Source organism: Thamnophis sirtalis, unplaced genomic scaffold (assembly GCF_051295495.1).
Source record: "Thamnophis sirtalis isolate CommonGarterSnake01/CBP01778 unplaced genomic scaffold, rThaSir2_p1.2 scaffold_1, whole genome shotgun sequence".
Classification (NCBI taxonomy): Eukaryota; Metazoa; Chordata; class Lepidosauria; order Squamata; family Natricidae; genus Thamnophis; species Thamnophis sirtalis.
Window position 1 is genome coordinate 137,232,333 of NW_028261381.1, and position 25,075 is coordinate 137,257,407.

Consider the following 25,075-nt stretch of genomic DNA (forward strand, 5'->3'; position numbering starts at 1 on the left):
ACTAGCCACTATTTTTGGACAGGAACAGTAAAGAACCATATCCCACTTGCTTCTTGATCACAAAATATTCTTTTCATCCTATTGCTTGTCATGAATGAAATAGCCTTAAGTCATGACTTAAATGTACTGTTACAAAAATATTATTTTCCCTCTTAAATTAGGAGAATTGCACCACCAAAGTGTTTAAAATATGCACTACTTTATCACTCTTAACCTGAAAGGTAAGGTCAGGTCACCTGTTTTGGGTGCAATTGCTTTTGGCACCCTCACTGGATTATGTTTGTGACCTCAAGATTTCCCCCCTATGATTTTATAGAAGATCCCAGAAAAGTTTTCATTCTATTTTGCTAAAACAGTGTATGAAATTGACTATGTCACATTTTGCTAATTTCTCTTTATTAGATTACAGGAGTATTTAGCCTAAAGAAATAGAAGCAATGAATATTATGAGATAAAATACTTATTTTTGAAGTTTGTTATGATCAGTATAGGATTTATAATTGATAATTTCTTAGAGCAAAGTAGTCATAAGACTTATTTTAATGAAATAAGTCTTGAAATAATGTGATATGAATAGCTGCTTTCTATAGAGTGAATCATTTCTAACTCAGAAGTATGGGGGATATATATTAAATTCTTCCTTCTGAGAAAGACTTCCTGCACATGGAAAATTTGCAAGTCTGGGACAGAAGTCCTTACTGTTGTGAAATATTTATTGAATCCAAACCAATGTTCCCTCTAATTTTTTTTCAGTGTGAGCGGGAAAGTATAGTGTGTGAGCTGCACAGTTTCATACCTGAGCGCCTAAGAGAGCCACAGTTTGAACTGCTGTCACGTCTGCTGGACATTTGCGCAACATTCCAAGCGTCAAGCGCCGATTGCGAGCGAGGTTTCAGCCTGATGAATGCCAGGCATGAAAAGTGCCACTCAAACACTATACTTTTCCGCTCACCCTGGAAAAAAAAAGGCTCTCTGCTCAGCTTTTAGATCATTAGACTGGCTAGAGAGAGACATGGCACCAACAGGTCCTGGGTCCTGGCATTTTGCAGGCAACCTGCCCTCTCACATTCCTTTGGAATGCAACCCATCACATTTGAATTAGATCTTGCCAATTATCCTATTAAAAGATAATCCTATTATTGTAAAATACGACTAACTCAATATTAAAAACTGTAAATATTTAATGCTGATAAATAATAGCAGTAATTGTTATTTAGTATGAGTAAAATCAGTATTGATATATCAATATAATATCTATCAAAATTGACAATAAACACTAAAATAACAATACAAATATATAATGTGAAATATAAATGTAATAAATATAATATATAAATGCAACATAAATGTAATAAAATAATTTATCATGAAACTCTCCCCCTTTAAAGTAGTAAGATCAATTAAATAGTCTAGCAAGTTTGGACTATATGCTATATGTTATGTTACTTAAGAATATATATACCTCAGAATCAGATACAACATCCACATCATTTCCAACTGAATCAATAAAACCATATGCCATGCCAAAACTATTTTAAATAAAGATATGAAATTAATCAAGTCTTGCATTTATTTTTCAAAATGAATGTACTATTTTTTTGTTATTTAAGTTTGTACCCCATCTTTTCATCTCCAAGGTATTCAAAGCAGCTAAAAGTTTTTTTAAAAAAAATTTGAAATCTACTTAAAAACTGGTGTTAACATCACCATAATCTAATTCAAAAAGCCTGGCTAAAAGGGGAATTATCCTTTTCTAAAACCAAAAAAGAAAGAACTGCTTGTATTCTGTAGTATTTAATCAATGCATAGCTTTCAAATGTAATCCAAATTATATATCTAAACAACATTATAAATCATTTAAATATCAGAAGATTCGAGCATTTTTTCTGATCTCTTGGCAGAAAGGATGTGTACTGGCATTTTATGGAATTTAAAATGATTAAGTCCATGACACAAATTGCACAATAGGAAATCCAGGCCAGAATGCATTTAACTCATTGTATCACCAGGGACCAAAATTTAGCAGGCCCAGGGGAAAAAAAGTAGGTAAGGCCACTTTATAGCTAAATTTGATACCATTAAAAATTAAATAGGATTAAAATCTGTGGTTTATAATTTACCCAGTTGTGCAATGTCGCCCGCCCCACTCCTTTCGCCGGCAGTAGCCCGCTGCACCAAGGGGGCATGTAAGAGGGAGGGGGAAAACAGGAGGAGAGGTTCAAATCCAGATTTCCACCCGGATGCCTCCCAGATGGGCCCGAAGATTCCGGCCAGGGTGACCACTCTGGCGCTGCCTATCATTCCTGCCGCTCCCCGGGGAGCTGGGGCAGCTGCGTGGAGATGCATCTGCCTTTTGCGCCCACCGACAAGATACGGATCCCAACCCTGGGCGTAATTTGATTCCCCTCTTCCCTGAGCTCACAATAACACCCTGTCTCACAAACCAAGAGCCCATCAGGCCAAGTTCGACGGAGAGGCTTCGAAGAAACAAGCCAGCATATATTTTTTTCCAAAAAAACAGTCCGGAGCTCAGCTGAGCTGAGGCTGTTGGATGAAGCCGTCACCAACGCGTTTCCCCCTCCTCCCCCTCCCCCGTTCCTTCAAGACAGGAAAGGAAATTAGGTCCGTGGGCCACATCCAGCCCAGCCAATCTCTCCGCATTTTCTGGGCGGGGTCTCGCAGTTGCAGGAAGAAATCCCCTCTCCAAGGGATCCCCCGAACATGGACTTTAAGAGCCGTGCTCTTCAAAACAAGTCTGGGGAGGTCCTTTGCAGGCGGCCAGTTCTAGCCACCTGCAAAGGACTTCCCCACGTTTGCTTTACAGAAAACTCTGCGCGGCAGATAGAATCTGCTGCGCGGGCTTTTCTTGCGACGTGCGCGGCCGCGCACGCGCGCACCTTAGAGGGAACAGTGATCCAAACATGTTCTGCTTATGTTTTGGCTAATTATTTTAACATTCTTCATGTTTAGTTCAGCTTTTAATATGGCACTTGTGTTAATTCAATCAGAATATACATAATTGAAAGATTTAGACCTGAATATAATTTATTGCATAAAAGCTGCAATTTTACAGGCACACACTGATTTGGTAATACATTCCAATGGAGAAAACTATGTTACTTATTTTCAACATTTGAATACCCAAATGACTCTAAGCAGCTTATAATATATAGTCTAAAAACAATCTTGTAAAAACATGTCATTAAAAATAGATAAAACTGCTGCTGTCCAATTAAAAGTTTCTAAGCTGAATATAATTTAGACTAGAACTCTCTTCATCTATTTTCAACAGAGTGCCTGCCTGTCTGATCAGGAGTTTTGAAGATCACAAAGGCTTGCATATGATATTTTGTTATTTTGGGTTGTCCGATTGCTCTAATACTGATTCAAGGGTTTCACATGCACTTTCTAGTGTAAACTCCTGCACCTGTGAAAAATACATATTTTTTTCCTTTGGATTCTGGGACAGCAATTAAAAATACTCCCGATATATACTTGTGTCTATTCTTAAATTCCATTTAATACAAGAGGCCTAATCCCAAGTTTTATGGGTGCAAAATGGATACCAGGATGTGCAGCTGCCCACTCTAAACTCAAGACTTATTGTGTAGTTGTAAGCCAGATGTGATTTGCTGCGTTTGGCTGAAGTAGACAAAACTTGGCTTAGCACAATATGCGAACCTGGCCGTTACTTTATTCATGATGAAACAAACCATGTTTCGTTGGTTAAACCTTGTGCTCCCCCTTCAGAAACAAGCCGCTTTGCTCCTGCCTCAGAGGACGAGAAAGACGCTTCTCCCTTTAAAAGGTTGGGCGCGCTTAGAAACCCGTCTTCATGAATGGAACTTCCCCTCCTCCTCCCTTGTGTGGGCGAGCTCATTCCGCTCATCACCGGGGTCCTTTTTCTCGTCGGTGGGGGGGGGGGGCGGGGGCGGCGCAAAATGGTTTCTTCTCCACGGCGCAGTGTTGTTTTTCCTGGAACTGCACCGGCCGTGTAAAAGGGCTGCGCACGGCCGGCGCGCCTCGGGTTCCGCTTGAGATCATCTCGAAGCAAAGCTCCCTTCGCGCCGTTTCTCCTCCTCCTCCTTTTCCTGGGGCGGGCGGGAGCGGCGAGAAAACGGGGGCCGCTGTGCAGTTTGCAGCAATGGCAGAGCTAGAGGAGGGGGAGGGACGCAGCTCGGGTCAGAGCGGGCTCCCTTCTCTTCGCCTCCAGCAGATGGTCGTCGTTCCTCGTTAGCCGGCCAGACCGCCGCTGCCCGTGCTGGAAGCCAGCAACCTTTTCCCGCAGAAGAGCACCGCCATGTCGACCAAAGCAGAGCAATGTAAGTAAAGCAACAGTGGCGAGACGGGGGCCCGTCTTCCCCGCGGGGAATAAAAGACGCAGGACGCCCCGCGGCCGCTGCCCGAAGCTTTTCGGAGGGCGGGAGAAGTGCAAGGAGGGAGGCCAGGAAACCTCGGAAAGGTGCGGGCGCTGTCCGTGGTGCTGGAGACGGCTAGGTGTCGACGACCGGCCCTGCTCGCAAGCAGCGGGATAGGAGAGGGGCGGAGCGAAAGCCGAGGGTTCCCGGCCACTGCAGTTTTCGAGCGCTTGGTCCGGGGCAACTTTGTCTCTCCGACATTATTCTGCGACCCCCATTTGAGGACGCGTGTGGTTGCTTATTTTTTGTCATGGTATTTTGAAAGACCAGCGTTTTAGGAAGAGAAAACCGTGACTGTGTAAAATGGCGAGAGAAACCCAGCCCAAAGCAGGCCTTAGACGTGATGTTAGGATTTAGTCATTATCTTCAGAAAAGGGCCTAGCTTAATTTGTTTACGTCAATTGTCAGTGCAGTCCTACCTCGGTACTTATGGTTAATTGTGATGAGTACCAAAAATGATGAGTACCAAACAATTTTTCTCCATAAGGAATAATATAGTGAGTCAACACTGACAAGTTTTTAACTGTGTGCATTGAGTACCAAATAAACAAGTAATATTGAGACAAAATGTTTGCATTAAAATGCTTAAGAGTACCAAATCCGATGAGTTTCCCAGCAATTGAGTACCCAGGTGCCACTGTGTATGAATATGTCTTCATGCTGTACTCAACCTTGTCAACATAAAATTCAGGAGCTTTCAGTCACAGCTCTGTTGTTACTTCCTCTCACATCTACTCCAGCCTTACTTGCTGTTTTACCAAATAACACTGTCTTTCAATGTGGCTTTATGAGTTACCAGTGAGTTAATGTTAACATATTCAGATGAATTAATATATGATTAGAAAAGAAAGTAAGAGACTGGTCACATCCATATGTACAAGACAAACGTTTATAAGGCATATTCTCAAGTTACCATGATTTATGGCTAACTATTTCTGTGGTTTGATTGCCTACTATTGAATGAAATAGTGTAATAGGATCACAGAAATATCAAATTGTATGGAACCTGTGGCTAGCTGCACTATTCTCCAGTGTAAATCAGAAGTTCATGTTGAAATGTTCTGCAAAGCCTCTCAGGAAAAATTAATTCATTGTGGGTGAACTTCTTAAACATCTTACTGATATGGTAAACAAGCTCTCTTTCAAATTAGAATTTGATATGGTGCACATGATTTTCTCCCCTCTTAAGCAAAACATTGCAGCTGCTGCTAGTAGTTGGCCACGCTGATCACAGAGCTATAGCAACATAAATCTGAGAAGGAGTACACAGCTGCTATATTCAAATCAAATGGAGGATATTTCTCAACAGGTATCTTTCTGAAGTTTTCTTAGAAACCATCTGGGAGCCGTTGTACCAGACCATTAATCACAGAATTATTTTTATAGATGGTTTACCAAATACCAGGAAATTGTTCTTTCTTTCCATAGGAGGGATAAATAGTTTTCTGCACTGGAATTCTCAAAATATGTTGTGGATGCTTCCTTAAAATGGCTGCCATAAGGGTTTTCCCCCCTGTTTTTTTATTTTTACAAAGAAAGAAACCCCTTATGACACTTTGGCATTATGGCATTTTATTTTGCATAATCATAAATACAGATATAGTTGCTCCCTCATACCCCCTCTAACTCTTCCACTGCTTACCATTTTTCTTGGCAATGAGCACACATCTAGTGAAAATACTGAACTGTAGCCATGCTCCAAATTTATATCTGATTTTGCCTACAAGGTCTGTGTGGGCATTCTTGGAAATAAAGAATAATGGAGATTAGATCCTTGGATCCATTTTTTTCATTTTAATTAAAAACAGTTCTCTCAGAAACTTTCAGTTAAACATAACATCAAAATAAATATGAGCTAATACTTTGTTAAGAATGAGACACGTTTAGATGCTTTTTACCTCTGCAGTATTTTTAGAGAGGATATTAGTACATGTAGAATTTAATTCATTAAGTGTTAAGAGAAAGCATCTCCTTTTTAAGTTCAAATTATGTGTGGATCATTAACAGATACACAGTTGTAGTGTGTCTGGGAACTATAGTTCTATCAGTGAAATAAACTATAATTCCCAGGATTATTTGGAGAAAAACATAATAGATAAGCAATCAATGCATCATGGTGTTAACGATTTGTTACAGGATAATCAAGAGCTCTTCAAATCTATTACACTAAACTACACTTGAAGGCACCAAGCTAGGAAGCAAGAGATCGTGAGTTCAAGTCCTGCCTTAGTCATGAAAGCCTGTTGAATAACCTTGGGCCAGTCACTCTCTCTCTCTCTGCCCAACCCACCTTGCGGCCATTGTTATAGTGGAGAAAATAGGAAGATGTGCTAGGATTGTTTGTCACCTTGAGTTTTGTACAAATAATACAGGTGGGATATAAATAAATAATAAACATCTTGAGGCTCTTGGCTCCTGCTGGGGAACAAGAAAAGCCAGAAGACGTCTATGACCTTAATTCCTCTCTGTGATCAGTGTATTAGAGTATTAGCCCATGAACCAATATTTTTTGGATGGTTGGCACATTTGGAATTCATAAAGCATATTGTGGGTTCTTTTACAAAAAGCTGTCACGATAGAAAAAGCTAACTGATTTACTAAAGAGATATTGGCAGGGTTGCTTCCCCAACTTGATTTTTGCCTCCCGGTAGATTTTACTTTTTCAGTTTACCATTCATATTTTTTTCCCTGAGTAGATGAACACGCTCCTAACCTATACATCTGCAGTAAGCATCTATTTCTTTTCCTCCAGGCATGCATGTCTAATTTTTAAAAGAAGGTTTGAATTTCCTCCAGGGGATTCAGGGCCTGTGACTGGTGATGTGATGATATCATCAGAATGAACATGGTTAAATATTCAGGTCTTTTAAATATTTAAGAACACACAGAAATATGTGCATTAACCTTAGAATACTGAAGAATATTTTCCTGCTATAGAAGGTGGAATGCATACCACATGGCTGAGTTTACATTCAGAATTAAACAAAACCATGTTATGGCTAGAGTATGGTGTGACAATAGTAGAGAATTCTTGTGCTGGATTAAGGCCATCCAACGTTTATCATATATTTGAATGCACTGCAGAGCAAATCTATCACATTTGTCCTGTCTGAACAAAATCATGGAAATTTTGGTAAGTTTGTCATTGGCTCTGTGATTTTTGAATCAGTTCACTTTGTTTAGTCAGTCAATCAGTCAGTCAATCAGTCAAGCAGTAATGTATGGTGATGCCTAAATGTGGTGATACCTAAACATGGGAGTGTAGAAGAGGAGATCTACCCTCTTTGGTTCCCATATGCATCATCTCACTTTCACATGCATTTTATCTCCTCTTAGTTGATCTACAGGTTTTTTCTTACTTCAGCTTGAATATTTTCTGTACCTTTCATATTGTATTAGACTGAATAAAACAATTCAGACTTGAATCTTATGGGTGTGCTTCACAGTAATAATGCTTGGTTGCATGCTGATTAGATGATTACAATGTCAATGGACAAGGCCCAAGAACCAGAGAATGTTATATCACTGGTACACAAGTGCGAATAATGGTTCCTTTAATTTGTTCTCTATATTTCCAATGATTAGGAACAGTCCAATAAATGGGAGAGGAAGAAAATAATCAAGAGACCACAGAGGTGTGGGGGGCTGTTGAGGACATATTTTTCCATGATTCACTGTCCACAATCATGCAATCACTAAGTGTTTTAAAAGGATAAGTGCCATAGTAACCAGAACTGAAGCTGCTAAACATATTAAATAGAATATCTTAAAAACTGAAGCTACTAGAAGAAGGTTGTAAGATGCAGAATTAAACAGTATGCTTATTATTGTCTGTACAACATGCTAAGCAATAATATAGCTAAGTGTGTTGTGTAAATTGAAATTTTGTGTACTCCTGTAGTAATAATCCTAGTGGAAAAGGGTTTGAGTTACTATGCAACTTGTAACTAGGCAAGCTGTCCTTCACTAGCTTTACAGCTATACTCGCTGGATGTACTCAGCTAGAAACTTAAATTAGTAAGCAAAGGGTTATGGGCAGAATATAATTAAAGTATATTATTTTCTGAGAGGGAGAACTGAGCTAAGCATTTTTCCCCATTTTCTTCTTTCATGCAATACGAACTCCAGTTGCTTCCAAGATCCGATACTTGCAAGAATACCATAATCGTGTCCTTCACAACATTTATCCTGTCCCCTCTGGAACTGACATTGCCAATACTCTGAAGTACTTTTCTCAGACATTACTAAGGTAAGTTTTAAATTATGATCTCAAAGAAAAAATATAAGTACTGTATGTATACAAGTAGCCTAATGACAAATGGTATGGCGTTTTGCAGAACGGTCAAAAGCTCATTGAAACATAGCTTGAATTAAGTAACTATGGCAGAATCTGGTTAGACTGGGCCTTTAAATGCAGCAGAATGATGTGGAATGAGGTGTTTGAATTCTTCCTTTCTTTCAAATGAGTCCTAAAATGAAAATAAGCAGAGAGAAACCCTATAGGCCAGAGCAGATTTTTCCTGGCACACTATTTTTCAGGATGATATTAATGTACTGGAATATTTAAACTGTAATCAATTACATCAGCCTTCCCAAATTGGTCCTCTAGGCTACAAAAGTCAGAAAAAATTAGTGTAGATTTATGCTACTTGGAAATTCGGGGAAATATATCCAAAAGGTGCTTTTTCAAGAGGCAACTGGACTTTTTTTTTTCTTTGAAGACATTTCGCTTGGATGAGAAGCAAAACATCTTCAAAGAAAAAAAAGAAAGTGCAGTTGCCTCTTGAAAAAGCAACTTTGGGACAACTATGACCTCAATGACTGAGAATCTCCATAGACTTCTGAGAAATATAGTGTAATCCATCTGAAAGGCAACAGGTTAGAAAAGATAACCTTCTCATGCAGATGGAAGCATTTTGTTCTATTTTACATGCCTTGGTCTTTCTTTTTTTAATAGATTATTCTGATACATTCTGTAAACTGGGCCATGGCTTGCCAAGGTTAACTGCATGCTTCCCAACAGCTAATTCTAAACTAACAAATAAAAGCTTGGGTTGGTTCTACTGATACTCAGCTTTAGAAAATTCAGAGGTTTAGCAACCTAATTGTCCAGCCTTCTGTAAACTAGAAAATGTACAGTACAGTAGTTATATTATTGCCCTGTAAGGCTAAGTGAGTAAGTTATAAATAGAAATGTCCTCAATGTTTGATTAGTCTTCATTCTGAAAGTATTATGAAAAGCGGTAATCTTTATAAGATTGGTGTTATAGTAGTCTCAGTGATTCTAGATGCTTTTGATAATGAAATTAAAATTTGGACTCTGTCTCAAGTTTGTCCTGCATTCAGGATTTGGTTTAATCCCATCTGCAGTCAATAAAATTAGTAAGAAGCTTGTTTGCTGCATAGCTATAAAACAGGAATTTTCCTACAAAGATTCTCTAGTAGAGATAATCCTTGTGATCAAATTATCTTCTCAGTAATGATAATATCTTTGAAGGTATCAGATTTTTGTCCACATATATTTAACCCAGAGCTTTTAATAGAAACTTGATTTATTGAAATTATAGGCAACTATTTGTGACAAGATTTGCCTGCTGACTGTTGCAGATCATACTGTTGTTAAAAGTAAAGGAAAATGTTAGGTTAGTAACCCAGTAGCCTCTCCATTCACTCAGTATTCATGAATTTATGGCAAAATCAAAGTGAATTCTGCTATTCTAAATAGTGCAATGTGGAAGATAATATTAACATGCATGTATCATATAGTGATCATTTTTACAGAACTTGATTAATTATTTCCACAAGCATGTTTTAGATGGGATATATACCTGAGCTGAAGTTTAGCAATAGAAATTTCTGAAATAACCCCAAACTGTTCTTTGAGCCAAGCTTGATCTGGGGATTTTTTGGCTGCATCCAGGTAGGGAGTTTTGGAAATGGTTTGCCACTGGCCTCTTCCAATTTCCTAATATTGTCTCAGCTAAAAATTTACTTTGGAAATTAGAAATAAGATAGAAAACTAGAACTGTGTGGTTGATTACTCAGTGAGTTCCCTGAGCCTCTGGAAAAGGATATCATGCTTCAAAACTGTTGCCAAGGTTTTCTTAAACATTTTATGGAAGGAAGATCCATACTTATCTGAATGACCACATTACCAAACATTCATAATATCCATTAATATTTGATCAGAAACTCAAAACTTATTGCAATTCTTTTTCTGATCTTAGACATATTTTTTCCTTTAAACCACAATTTTCATTCAGGAGCCAATATATAGTAGTAACGATGAGAAGTTGAATGTGGTGGACCAAGAAGAGTTGAGATCCAAATTCTCAATAGATATTGGAGCATTTTGGGCGATATGGGTTATCAGAATCTCTCAGCCCACTCACCTCATAGGATAGTTAGAACAATGAAATATTTGGATTTGATTCCTGAAATATGCAAACCTAGCACTTAAAAGTTCTAAAAGCATGCATATCCTTTCCTTAGATTGTATGGTTGCACAGCATAGTCCACCTAGAACTTCTAAAGAAGGAGTGGAATACAACATAATAAATAAGATTAGTTTTGTTAAGGAATAAGTAGTAAACTGCACGAACATAGCCACTCTCTTACATATATTTCTTTTGTATGTGATCAATGTTAATATGAGTAGTAATGTGACAGATGAGAAGAATACACATTTCAGTTGTTAGCAATGTCAACCTATCTCCATCAAAACTTGTAGTCATGTAGGAAGACATTTTCTGTAAAGAATTCAATGCCACCAGCATAATATGAAAAGAAGTAGATATTGCTCTATTATCTTAATGTGTCTTAACTTCCCATGTGCTCAAATGAGTTTAAACCAAAATCCTGTTGCTCATTATGACTTCAGAACAGTCATGATCAATTTTAGTGATCTTCAGATGTGGTTGGCTACAACAACCTTGAAGACTCAGAAAAAAGCTAAAAGTAATCTTAGGCCTGAAGAATCAGGGAGCTGATGCAACTATAGAGTGAGGGACCTGGAACCCGCTATATCTGAAGATTCTCTTTGCAGCTAGGAAATTGCCACAACAGTTGTTTCATACAAAAAGTGGCACGCTGAAAAATTAAACTGTTTTGCCATAGTTTACTCAATTATTTTATAAATGAAGATTGAATGGAACCAATATATTTTGTTGACTTTCATTATGGACAATTTGGGTTGCATTTCAATTTGCTCCTCAAATGTCTGTCTTTTTAGTCACCCCAGGGATAAAACATGATCCTTGATTTACAGACATATTGAGAGGGTATCAAATTTGGGGAGGGGAATTGGGCTATGCTGGTTTTAATTGGAAAAATGGGAAAATGGAAAGAAATTGCATTGAATTTTTTGACAAACAAAACATCACATTAAACAATCACCATGCACAGCGCATAATACATTGATTCATTGAGCTCCTCCTTAAGTTTTTGGCCAAAAGCATTTCTCTGCATTTAAGCATGAATTTAATTTTCATGCATTTCTCATTTCCAACCCGTTTTATCCCAAATTTCCACTGTGATTATAAAAAATATAATAATTCACCTCATATAAATAAGCTCCATGATAGTAAATTTCTGTTATTCAAAAATAAGCCAAGATCCAAATAACCTTCTAAGAGCTTCTGCATACACAGCCAGATTATTCAGTTTTTTTAAAAAAAAATGGCAGTGTGTCCGAAAGAGTTGGTGAATGCAACTTGAACTTTAGGAATGATTTTTGAAATGATGACAGTGACTTATAGTTTTCACTTTAGGATGCCCAAATGCAAAAGGGAAGAAAAGATAGGCTAGAAGAATTATGGTTACGTAGAAGCAAAGGAAACTGTTCCTACTAAAAAATCTCTTACACAGGTGCCATTAAATATATAAAAACTCTGCCCCCCTTTTTTGTCTCCTCTCCATATGATCTTAGAGAAATGTGGAGACTTTGAAAATGGAATGGAATAGAATAACAGAGTTGGAAGGGAGCTTGGAGGTCTTCTAGTCCAGCCCCCTGCTTAGGCAAGAAACTCTGTACCATTTCAGACAAACAGTTGTCCAATCACTTCTTAAAAACTTCTAGTGTTGTAGCATTCACAACTTCTGGAGGCAAGTTGTTCCACTGATTAATTGTTCTAACTGTCAGGAGATTTCTCCTTAGTTCTAGGTTGCTTCTTGATTAGTTTCCATTCATTGCTTCTTGTCCTACCCTCGGGTGCTTTGGAGAATAGCTCGACTCCCTCTTTTTTGTGGCAACCCCTGAGATATTTGAACATTGCTAACCTGTCACCCCTAATCCTTCTTTTCAGTAAGACAGACATACCCAATTCCAGCAACTATTTTTATATGTTTTAGCCTCCAGTCCCCTAATCATCTTTGTTACCCTTCTCTGCACTCTTTCTAAAGTCTCAACATCTTTTTTATATTGTGGCGACCAAGGCTGGATGCAGTATATTCCCAATGCATTATAAAGTGGTATTAACACTTCACATGATCTTGATTCTATCCCTCTGTTAATGCAGCCTAGAATTGTGTTGGCTTTTTTTGGCAGCTGCAGCACACTGCTGACTTATATTTAAGTGATTGTCCACTCGGACACCAAGATCCCTCTCACAGTTATTGAGCCATGTACCATCTATGCTATACCTGTGCACTTGGTTTTTCTTGCCTAAATGTAAAGCATTACTTTTTTAACCATTGCATTTCATTTTGTTAGATAGCCTCCAATGTTAAATCCTGTCAAGATCCTTCTGTATCATAAGCCTATCTTCTGGAATTTTGACTATTCCTGCCAGCTTGGTGTCATCTGCAAATTTGATGAGTTCCCCATTTATTCCCTTATCCAAATCATTGATGAAGATGTTAAAGAATATTGGGTCTAAAACAGAGCCTTGGGGTACTCCATTGCATACCTCCCTCCATGTAGATGCAGTTCTATTGATGACTATATGTTGAGTTGGCCAGTCAGTTACAAATCCATCTGATTGTGATGTTGTCTAACCCACATTTGTCTATCTTATCAAGTAGTAGGTTATTGCTTACTTTATCAAATGCTTTACTGAAATCTAAGTAAATTATATCCACAGCATAGTGAGATACGTTGCCCAGTAACAAGGGAATAGTCCGGGACTATTATATAATTATATAATTATAATTATATAATTATACAATTATATCCACAGCATTTCTCTGGTCCACTAATTTTGTCACTTTGTCAAAGAATGTAATACAATTTGTCTGGCATGATTTGTTTTTGACAAACCCATGTTGGCTTTTGGTTATGACTTTGTATGTATCTAGGTGTTCACAGATTCATTGGTTGATGATCTTTTCCAGAATCTTCCCAAGCATTGAGGTCAGGCTGATAGTTTCCTGGATCTATTCCCCCCCCCCTTTTTGAAGATGGGAACTATGTCAGCTCTTTTCCAGTCCTCTAGTAGTTGCTTGATGTGCCAGGATCTTTGAAAGATATAGTTAAGTTGTTCTGAGATCATGTCTGCCAGCTCCTTCAGAACCTTGGGGTGTAATCTATCTGGTTCTTGTGATTTGAACTCATTTAGGGTGGACAGGTGCTCTCTTACCATTTTCTTGCCAATTTATGTTGTATTCCTAATCTGTTTTTTACAGTACTCTTTTGATAGGTTGGCCTGTTTTTTTTTTCCTTTTGTGTAAAGACAGATGCAAAAAACAAGTTAAGCAGTTCTGCTTTCTCCCTGTTGCTTGTCATCTTCTTGCCACTTTCAACATCCTAACTACATCCAGTAGGAACATCTTTGGAAAGGCAGAATTGTCTACAGGTTCTACACTGACACTCCTTATGTGATTGAAATTTTTGAGCATATTGAAAATATACAGTATTATTTGTGTTAGATCTGGGCAGTCTTTAAAAAGATCCTTTGCAATGTTTAAGAGCAGATATAAGTCAACCTCTTTTTAAATAACTTACAGCAGGTAAAGTTCATGTCACTGCCTCGTTATCTGCTCCTGGGCGTTGCATAAACAAAATGCTAAAAAGTTATGATAACTTAACGTTTAAATTATATTAAAATAACCAAAATATCTTTACAATCCGCAAGGCATGTCACAACTTTTGAGCACACCTAATGTTTGGAAATTGAATGTTGAAAAAATTTGACAGACCCTAATGGGGTTAGACTAGAAAACCGCTAAGGTCCATTCCAACTCGGTTATTCTGTAATTCTGAAATGTTGCATATACAGGGACAGCACCTTTGCTTTCCTGATGATTCCAGAGAAATAGTATATTTGTATCTATAGCATGCAGAAACAAGACAATCTTTTAATACAACCCTAAGAGTTTGCAAACACCAAAGCCAATTCCAAAAGAGGTACTTTTTACACCTCCCCATTTATGGTGAAGCATTATTTACATAAAAATTGTTCATGGAAGTGTGAAACCCAAGTATGTGACAAATCCCAACATGCAGTGCAACACTCTTTTGGTTAAGGAGATATAAGGCTGTACTGTCAGGATTTAGAATAGTGGGAGAACAAGTCTAGCCATTGTATTGGAAATCTTAGTACCAGGTGGAGAATCAATGATTGAAACTTTACTTACGTAGGTCTGGGATGCCTTGTTGGGGAGCAATAATCATTGCTTCATTTATGTAGTTGTCCTTTACATGGAACTGTTAAAGCAGCAGTTCCCAATTTTACATTCTCTAGATACGTTGAGAGTTTCCACTTAGCATGGTAATAGTAGCCCCAACACATTTGGCAATTATATTTTAGTGATGTCTGTATTAAACAAAACCCTTATTGTAGAGGGTGAAATGCTCTTGGGCCGGTTTGCCCAAACTGGTAGTAAAAAATGCTAAACAAACTAAAAAATTCTAACAATCACATGGCACGGCTGATTGTTGCACAGCTGATCATTGGAACTTTTTTTTTAACTTTTAAAGCATTTTTAAACTACTGGTTCTCCTAAACTGGTAGTTAAAAATTGCTTTAAAAAAGTTTAAAAAAAAGTTCCCACGAGCAGCTGTGTGACAATCAGCCGTGCTGCATGATTTACATTTGCTAGAAAGCAGGAAATCCTGCTTTCTAGCGAATCTATATCTCACGGCACAGCTGTTCCCCCCCCACCCGCTGTTCTACTTACCTTTGCAGACTCAGAAAATGCTTCTTAGCGCCTGTGGTGTGTATGTGCGCAAAGCACACGAAGCAAACCGGTAGCAGACTTCAGAGCATTTCACCCCTGCTTATTGACAATTAAATAATTAATTTTAGGGAAACTTAAAACTGAATTTTGTCTTTAAAATTTCTGAGCGATGCCATAGCAGTATCTGAAGATACAAATGACACAGCCAAGTGGATCCAGTAGCCGCATAAATAGAAGTTTAGTTTTGGAATGTTTCTGCTGGAAGAAATACACGAGATTCCCCACTTTTCATCCCCACAAAAAGCTGTTCTATCTATGGAAGTCAGAATGTAGCAGAAGTAAGAAAAGCCATTCAGATATGCCTCTTCCACTTATATCAGCAAAATGTCCTTTGAATCCCAGTCCTTCCGGAATGGAGGGAACCTTTTCAGTTGTAAATGAAAACTAGTCTGTATTATGTATACCTTCTAAGCAATTTATCCTATGGGATTTAATAGAATATGGTTTAACTCTGCATTAATATTCATATGAAGGAAAGACTAGTTCTGAAAAACAATAGAAGCGGATGAAGAAGCAGAGTGTCTTGTAGATTTGACTGTTCACAAACTGAAAGGCTCCTTCTATATATAGAAAGCATTTGTCCTTGTTTCTTATTGGAAACAAACAAAGTTTCTTCCAAATCCACTAACATTATTGCTGACATTAGTGGAAAGGGAAATAAAGGAGAGAGTTTGAGGAAATGTCAGGACAATTGTTTGTTCCCTTTATCAAACAAAATGTTGTGTTGGTAAACACAGATGTAAAAGGAACAAGATAGGATATGAGTACTTATTGGTCAGAAGGGCTTTATATCAGCACAAACGTCATATGTCTCTGGACATTTTTTTTAGAGAATAGGAATAAAAGCATGATATTGCTCTCATATTTTGCTATGAGACCTTTATTTGGCACAAGTTTTGTTGTGGAAAAAGTATTGACCTAGAAAAACGTTTGACTTGAACTTTATATTCTCTTGCCCTTAGAGAATATATGAGAAGAAGAATTGTGGGAAACAATCCAAAACATAATTTTTATCACTGAGATATTTCAATAATAAAATGCATTACACTTTTAGAAAAGAGACTGGATGAGAGTGGATTACTGCATGATGGGATATGTAGTCTCTGGACACAACAGTTCCATATTGAAGAGGACAACCTTGAGTCAAAAATTGGCATTGAGTGCACAAATACGTATGAAAACTAAAGCTCAATATGATTTAATTATTGCTGCCAAATAAAATGAATAATTTAGTGAAAATCAGAATGAAAACTAATAAGAAAGCAAGTAGAAAGATATAGCACAAGCGATCAATTAAACAGAAGCCCTCTTTTGGGCTTCTATTTTAATTGAGGTAGACAAGCTACTGGTTTAATGTAATACAAGTCAGTATCTTTTATCCCTACAATTCTGTTTATTACAGTTAGCTGCTAGGTTATTTTACAGTTATTTTACAGCTAGGCTTATTACAGTTATTGCTGCTAGGGTAATATTTGGATATGTTTAATTGATGATTTATTGGTTTTATTTTACTAATTACTTTTGTGACAACTGGATAATAGTTAACTAGAAACCAATTTAGGTGAACTTTTATACAAGGCACAATAAATATTTTAGAATTTAAATATGTTAGTTCAACATATTCTCCAGCTACACAGTAAACACAGCTGGCTGAGGAACTCTGGGAGTTGAAGACCACAAGTCTTAAAGTTGCCAAGGTTGGAGACCACTGCTCTATAGCAGTTCCCCTCAATTTGGTGCACACCAACTATGTGGCCCCCAGAATTCCCAGCAAATGACAAACTGAGAATTCTGAGTATTGTAATGCTAATTAAGCTTAAGGGCACCAGACTGGGGAAAGTTGCTTTGTACACTGATGGGGAAAAAAGAGGCACACCTGAACATACTTGTACATTTATGGATTGCAGCACCATAACATGCTGTCTATATCCTAGAGCTATCTGTAACTTTCCCAGCACTATCTTTAACAATATCATTTGGGAATTTTTGCTTCTAAATAATCAGATCGTTGAGTCTAATAAAAGAAGGAACTTTAAAAATATTAAGATGTTATTCAACACTCTTCTCAATAACCATCGGGGGGAAAGTTAATTTCTCCGGTATGTAGAAAATTAACAAGAGTCACATAAATGATAAGTATTTTTTCAAATAGTTTCTCTTTCATGACACAAAGATTAATGGATTTGTAGTTTGGTGAAATGTAAATACACTTTTTATAACTTAATTCTCTAACACAAATCATTTTTGCAAGAGTGGCAAATATCTGTAACTCGGGTGTAGGATTGGGGTGAAGGTTTGTTTTCCGAACATTTCATTACCAGGCTTGGTAACATCTTTAGCAGAATTAAGGGAATCCATCCCCAAACTCCACTGAAAATGTTACCTAGCCTGGTAACTAAACGTTCAGAAACAAGCCCACAAGTTTGCAGAATGAATCTTCACCCTCACAAATTATTTCATAATAAAGTAGAAAAGCATTTACTTTATTTAAAAATTGAATATTTTTAGCTTTTCTGATTTCAGTAGGAGCCAAGGTGTACTTAAGATAATAATGCTAAACTTCTTATTTGGTGCCCAGGTAGACTACCTTCTGATTATTGTTATACTCTTTCTGCAAATCTCACATAATAAAGTGCTATACTAGTTAGATTATGCCCTTTTAGTTTGCTTATTTAACAGCAGTTTTTAAACAGTTATTTAAAAATAAAAGCATAATTTGATTAGGGGGATTTTCAGAAGGCGCAGTAGTCTATTTTTTGCTCCCATGAAGCTTTTCTTTTATTCTAAATTATTTTTCCTTTAGTTTGTAAGTTCATTAAATAATGTAAGTAGCAAAACAATGAATGCTAACACCTTTTCTGCTATGCAGTTATATATAACTGGTAATGCTTGCTTAGTCCTTAGAAAATAACCACAAAATAGAACAGCATTATGTTTCCTCCCCGCCCCAATTAAAAGCAGACACAAATTATCATTCTCATTAGCTCACAAACATATGCTGCAGCCCATCAATTATATATTATTTTAAAGCTTACCTAATGTAGTTTAGCTAACATTTTAGAAATATATATTATTTCTAATTCCATGTGCCTGTTGAAATCTCATTATCTCAGATGATACTGAAAGACTGTCATGAAACAGTATCATGTATTACATACAGACATTATTTTAATGCAATAAACATGTGATTTTTAAGGTTCTCTTAACAAACACACATGTTTATTTTTTGCTAAAACATGTTTCTGTAAGTGTCACACCTATCTTTTGCAAGTGTTTTATCTTTGGTTTTCCAATCATGAGGTTCAAAATGTTGTCTCAATATTTATTTGATAAAAGGTCAACAATGCAATCAATTGACATGGTGCTGCTGTAACTTTTGTTTTCTATAATAAATCACATCCAATTCTGTAGAACTGTAAAACATGGGTGTGCCACTGAAACATGCATTTTTATATTTTTGCTCCTTATGAACCAGATAACACATGAGATGCAATGGAAATTTCCCCACTTGTAGCAATTTTTGAACTGTATTTCTCCTAAGCATGGAAGTAAATGGTTGCTAGATTTTTCAAGATGCCTTAGTATTGGTAGAGACTGCATCTCATGTGGGATGTATCTGGAGTTTTATTATTTGTTTTATAGTGTCATTTCAATGTAATGTGCTGTTCTTTGTGTCTTTGTTGTCTCTTTTTTTTCTTTGTCCCCCCAACAGCATTTTGTCCCGCACAGGGAAGAAGGAGAATCAAGATGCCTCCAATTTGACAGTGCCCATGACCATGTGTCTTTTTCCTGTGCCATTCCCACTCACCCCATCTCTAAGACCACAGGTCAGTTCCATCAACCCTACTGTTACTCGCTCCCTCCTTTACAGCGTCCTGCGAGATGCTCCTACTGAACGAGGAGGCCAGCAAAGTCGGGATGCTCAATTATCTGACTACCCATCATTGGACTATCAAGGACTATACGTGACATTGGTGACTCTGCTGGATCTAGTTCCTTTGCTACAACATGGTCAGCATGGTGAGTGAATTCTTCTTATACTCAACACGATACATAAAGATAGTAGGCATGTGCAGGCATATTTCAAAATATCTCCAAATCATCTGCCTTCAGATGTATTTGGATTAAAGTGGCCATCTTCCCAGTCTACGGCCTATTAACCATACTACCTCTTATTATGGATTTTTTGTAGTCTAGCTAAAGTCTGAGAGGGGAAGGTTGGCTTAATATTAATTTGTAAAACTTGAGTCATTGTTAATTGCCACAGATAAAAATGTGTGTGAGTACATAATCGCATATGCACACACAGTATTTTATATATTGAATTAAGAAATGGCTTGTCAGGTTTCTTTTTATAAGCTATATTCAGCTTGTTTTGGATCTTACATTAATATTTTGTCTTTATAAGGTAAGAAATTATGTAATTGATTTTTGGTAGTAATAATTTCAGAGTCTCAGTAAATTGACAAAAATATTAAAGAAGTGACCTGGAAGCTTCAGGGTTTCCATATCTGCACCTGGAATAAATAGATATTCAGCCTGAAATTAATACACACACATATAATATTAACTACTGTATGTATACATAGCAATATTTGCAAACTTTGAAGCATGCAGCGTTCTTCATGTATTTTTGTCATTATTTCTTTTGTGTGAAAAGTGTGTGTATCAGCTCACATGTATTCTTGCCACATGATCTGAATTCCCACTCATTGATTCCTAAATATAACCAACATTAATGACAATATATAAAACATTTTAAATAGTGAGATCACTTTAAATAGCATATATGTATATGTATGTGTGTGTGTGTGTAGATTTGATGCATCAGATCAATGTGTGACAGAAATATAGAAGTATATCAATTGTTTTCAGTATAAATTTACGTTCTGTACAAAGATTTTTGTGGTAATTGGTACAAGTGCTATAACTGAATTGAAACCCACTTTGAAATATTGGGATCATATTTAGCTGCACGTCCAGAAATCTCATGAACTAAAAGTTTCTTAGATATTACAGTGTTGTAGAAATGGCTGTGTTGCAGCCAATACTAGACAGGTTCATGATCTATTAATTTCAATTGGATCAACTTAGTGATTGAAATCAATCATAGATACTCCAGGTATAGAATTGCTACTAGTTTCTGAATATTTGGTCCTTTCCAGATTAATGTTTCAACCTTCAATTTAGCACAAAGTGTTATCCAATGGGTTAGCAGGAAATATCTTTAAGTGTCAGTACCAGGAGTTCCATCATCAGCTTTCAGAGACAGGCCAAGGATCTGCTGGTTATGAGTTGTTCTTATCACTTTTTGGATGTGCAAGGATAACAGTGAGGTGATACAAAGTGGGCACACACAAGGTTTTAAGAAATTTTCCTGTTCTTTGGTGGTGGTGGTGGTGGTGTCAGTTTTGGTTTTAGGCTATTTTAGGGCATAAACTCTAATTTTTTGCCATTTATTGTGCCTTCTACCAATGTATTTAGAGGGTGCTCCACGGGTGGCTAAAGAACCTCAGATTTTTTTCTTTTTACTAAATAATGATAGACCAGGCACTGCAGACTATTTCTTTTATACTTTATTGAAAAGACAGTGTCATGTCAGGGTAACAATTGCAAAGCCAAAGAAAAATCAGTAGCAAATCTTAATCTATTTAACAAGCTAATAACTATACAATAATATATTTACAGTAATTATAATAATACAACCAAAGGGGAAAAAAAGAAAAAGAAAATGAGCTTTAACTGAATTTCTACTTACATTAATCTATTTACAATTTTTTCATATTATATCCATAATTCAATAGTTCAATTCATAATTCATAATTCAATCTTTATTTTCCATACTAACAGTTATTGACATTCATCAACTTGCCTCTCATTTCTCAGGCAGTGTAGACTATTGAACATAATGTTTTGACTCTAGTTTTTCCCCCATCATCTTCCTTCCCATTTCAATCTTTTTACCTCTTCTGCTAAACCTGATTAACTCACAAGAACATAAAATAGGAAAAGCCCTTTCACACAGTGATTGCAATTGTGCATTCATATTGTTTGTTCTTTGTGCCTCTGACAGATCTTGGACAGTCCATTTTTTATACTACTACATGTTTGCTACCTTTTCTCAATGATGACATCTTGAGTACTTTACCGTATACAATGATCTCTACTTTAGCTACATTCCCACCGTTTCTGCACAAAGATATCATAGAGTATCTCAGCACATCATTCTTGCCCATGGCGATATGTGAGTAAATTTGGTTAATTTGTATTTGCATGTAAGTAAATCTGGCTTCACTTGTGAAGGAGAATAGCATATCCTGCTTTGGAGGGTTGGTTTTTAGAATACCCAAAGAGCTATGAATGCATGGGATGAATTGGCCAAAGGATTCAAAAGTATTTATTTTTAAAAAATTCTGGGCATCTATATTATCATTAGGTGCCTCTGGGTGGTATACATTGATAAAAATTTATGTACATTAAAGCAAATAAATTAAAACCAAAGTTTAAAAACTAAAGACATGTGGGGTGGGCAGGGTGGTGGAAAGTGGGGAGGTAGGACCCGCTGTTAATCACTTCCAGTGTGCTGTTCCCTCATTGGGGCCCAAGGCCAACTGGCAGAGCCAGGTCTATAGGCCTTTACAAAAAGATAGGAGGGTTGGGGCCAACCTCCTGTTGGGGGCAAGATGTTACAGGGGACAGGAGCAACAGCAGAGAAGGCCCTCCTCCTGGACCCTGAATTCAAAAGTATTCCTTGTACTTCTTAGCTTCCAGCTTTTGTTTTTAATAATTAAGAACTGTAGATGGATGATTCTAGGCAAATAGAATTGTTGTGGGAAATAGTTTTCCCACAAGCCTACTTAAGGGCTTTTGAATCTCCTAAAGCTGTGTACATCCCCATGGGGATTCCACATGCCACTGGATTGGGCCTATTTTGCACTGATATGCAAAATCCTCTTTCAAGAAAATAAAATTCAGAAAAGACAATACATTTAGGGTTAATATAAGAGCTGGTTCTTTAATTGATAAGAAATCTGGTACCATTCCCAAAACAATCAACAAATTTGGTCTGTCCTTTTCTCACAAAACAGAGAAATTAATATCAAAAGAGCAGGAGAAAACAAATCAAAGCTTTCATACCCTAATTTGTTTAGATAGATATTTCTCATTTGAAGTACAGTACTTGCCAAAATTTTAGCATTGCTACTTTAGTCTTTTTCCCAATACACCTTATTAAACAGATTTCTGACATATTTTTTTTCTTGAGGTTTACAGTATTCAGACCAGGTTGTTTGCTGCAAAACAGGTTTCATGTTAATACTTTAAGAATTGGGAGCTCAATCTGATTGCTGTGAACAGTTTCTCTGATGCTCAATGGATACGTTTCCATTTTAAAAAGTATTTTCATTAAAAAAATAAGGTAGCATGCATTAAATTTATTGCATCCCCAGAGGCCCCATTAATATTGGAAAATAAAGGCTAATTGCAATTCAATGCTTGTTTGAAAGTATGCCTTAATATAGCAATAATATATTAATTGCACCTTATTTTAATGTATATTTTATCCAGAGCTCATATTAGAATACTACTGAGAGAATGTTATTTCTCTTTTTAAATGTCCTCTCCTCAAATGTTTGATTTCCTATTCCTTGTTTTGTATTCACCAGAATAAGCTATTTGCAATGTTTGAACAATATATGCACCTCCCAAATCATGTAGCATTTAGGTTTCTGTGAGAATCTTCCAAAACTTCTCACCTCCATCAAATCTTTAAAAAAACAAAAAAACACCTGAAATAATTGGCTTGTGAGCTTCTAGATGGCTGGGAAGATGGTTTGTCTCAAATTTGTCTATTCTTGAGCTATATAATTTTCTACTCCCCCTTTATTCTCCCTGCATTATTGTCACTTGGATAAAAAATATTAATCTTTTGTTATATGAAGCTCCATATTTACTATACTATACTATACTATACTATACTATACTATACTATACTATACTATACTATACTATACTATACTATACTATACTATACTACACTACACTACACTACACTACACTACACTACACTACACTACACTACACTACACTACACTACACTACACTACATACACAGACATATCTATCTATCTATCTATCTATCTATCTATCTATCTATCTATCTATCTATCTATCTATCTATCTATCTATCTATCTATCGGAATAAGCAGATTTTAAAATTGGGTGGGAATATTAAGAATGAAGTTGAGAAAGAGAAAGGCATAGAATTTGTATTGCTAGTGTGATGGGCAGATATCCTATTTTCCTGAGAAGGATCTTCTGTTTAAAACAGGGTTTCCCAACCAGGGTGCTTGCTCCCCCCATTAGGTGTAGGATGGAATTTCTGGGGTACAACAAAGATAGTTTGCAAAATGGAATTTCAGACAAAGAGTATCTTGTGTCTTTAGTGATGAATCGCAAGTCACAATTTCTTTTATAGGGAGTTCAAACATTAATCAAATATTTCCTAGAGATGTGGGGTATAGAAAAGATTGGGAACCACTGCTAAATGTTTGAGGATAGAAATTCTTACTAAAGTCTGTTCAGTTCCACTCTGGTTTAGAGAAAGAAAAATCTCAGGTTTGAAGTTGCCTTTTTCATCTTTGTAGCAACCTCAGTCACTGTGGCTTAAACATGTATTTTTTAACTGTCTCTATTTTTTATAAAGTACAGAATCGATTCAAAAATGAATATTTGTTTAATTGCTGCCATTTATTTTTGGCTACTTCCATCTATTGGTGGACATAGCATTGTCCAGTTCAGGTGCAGAAGTAGCACACCATTGTTAGAATGTACATTTTAAACAGCTGAAAATATTTTCAGAAATCAGATTTCCTGTGATATGATATATGTGTAGATTGTGATATGTAAAAGCTGAAATGGGTCTTTGACATTTTAAAGAATTAACTGGAACATTTGTGAGTACTTTTCTCCAATTAGTTTTCCTATATTTTTATAGTATGGATTCTTCATTGGTTTAATCGAAGAGTCATGTGTGTACCTTTCTCCTAGTTAAGCAAGAAAAATCTCCAGATTTTAAAGTATTTCAAACATTTTAGAGTTCCAGTTTGAGCTACAGGATATATGTGTAGTAGGTAGAACTGTGTTCCTGTATCAAAGAAGTACTTTTAGCACCATGGTCTTATCCTGGGAAGGAGATGAGTGGTTCCAAAATTAATCAATGAAAGGAATGAACATATAAAGAGGGGGAAATAGCAAAAACCAGCCAGACAACTTTACCAACTGAAGGGCTAGAGATTAATGTTCTGTGGGGAAGGAGCACAGAGCAAAGTAGCTTGCAAAGTCTACTGAATACTACTATATATTTTTTAAATTCACTACAGCTTCTATCATGTTTGTCAAGTTGAAAAAAAAGAGATCTCTATAAGCATTTCATTTTGGGAGTAACAATATGCTCTGACAAAATATGCAAAATAAGACCCAAA

General features: G+C 36.6%; 1 protein-coding gene across 7 annotated transcripts in view; it reads left to right on the forward strand.

Annotated features, from left to right (window-relative positions):
• Positions 1-4,021: 4,021 nt before the first annotated feature.
• The window catches only part of UNC79 (unc-79 subunit of NALCN channel complex), a 135,871-nt gene continuing 114,817 nt past the window's right edge, over positions 4,022-25,075 (forward strand). For 6 of the 7 annotated variants that reach the window (XM_087725792.1, XM_087725805.1, XM_087725819.1 and 3 more), the window contains exons 1-4: positions 4,022-4,322; positions 8,547-8,667; positions 19,306-19,613; positions 21,667-21,837. In XM_087725792.1, coding sequence (XP_087581918.1) covers positions 4,301-4,322; positions 8,547-8,667; positions 19,306-19,613; positions 21,667-21,837 — 622 coding nt within the window. In that variant the 5' untranslated portion in view covers positions 4,022-4,300. The remainder of the gene's footprint in view (positions 4,323-8,546; positions 8,668-19,305; positions 19,614-21,666; positions 21,838-25,075) is intronic. The other variant, XM_087725829.1, reaches the window with a different exon arrangement.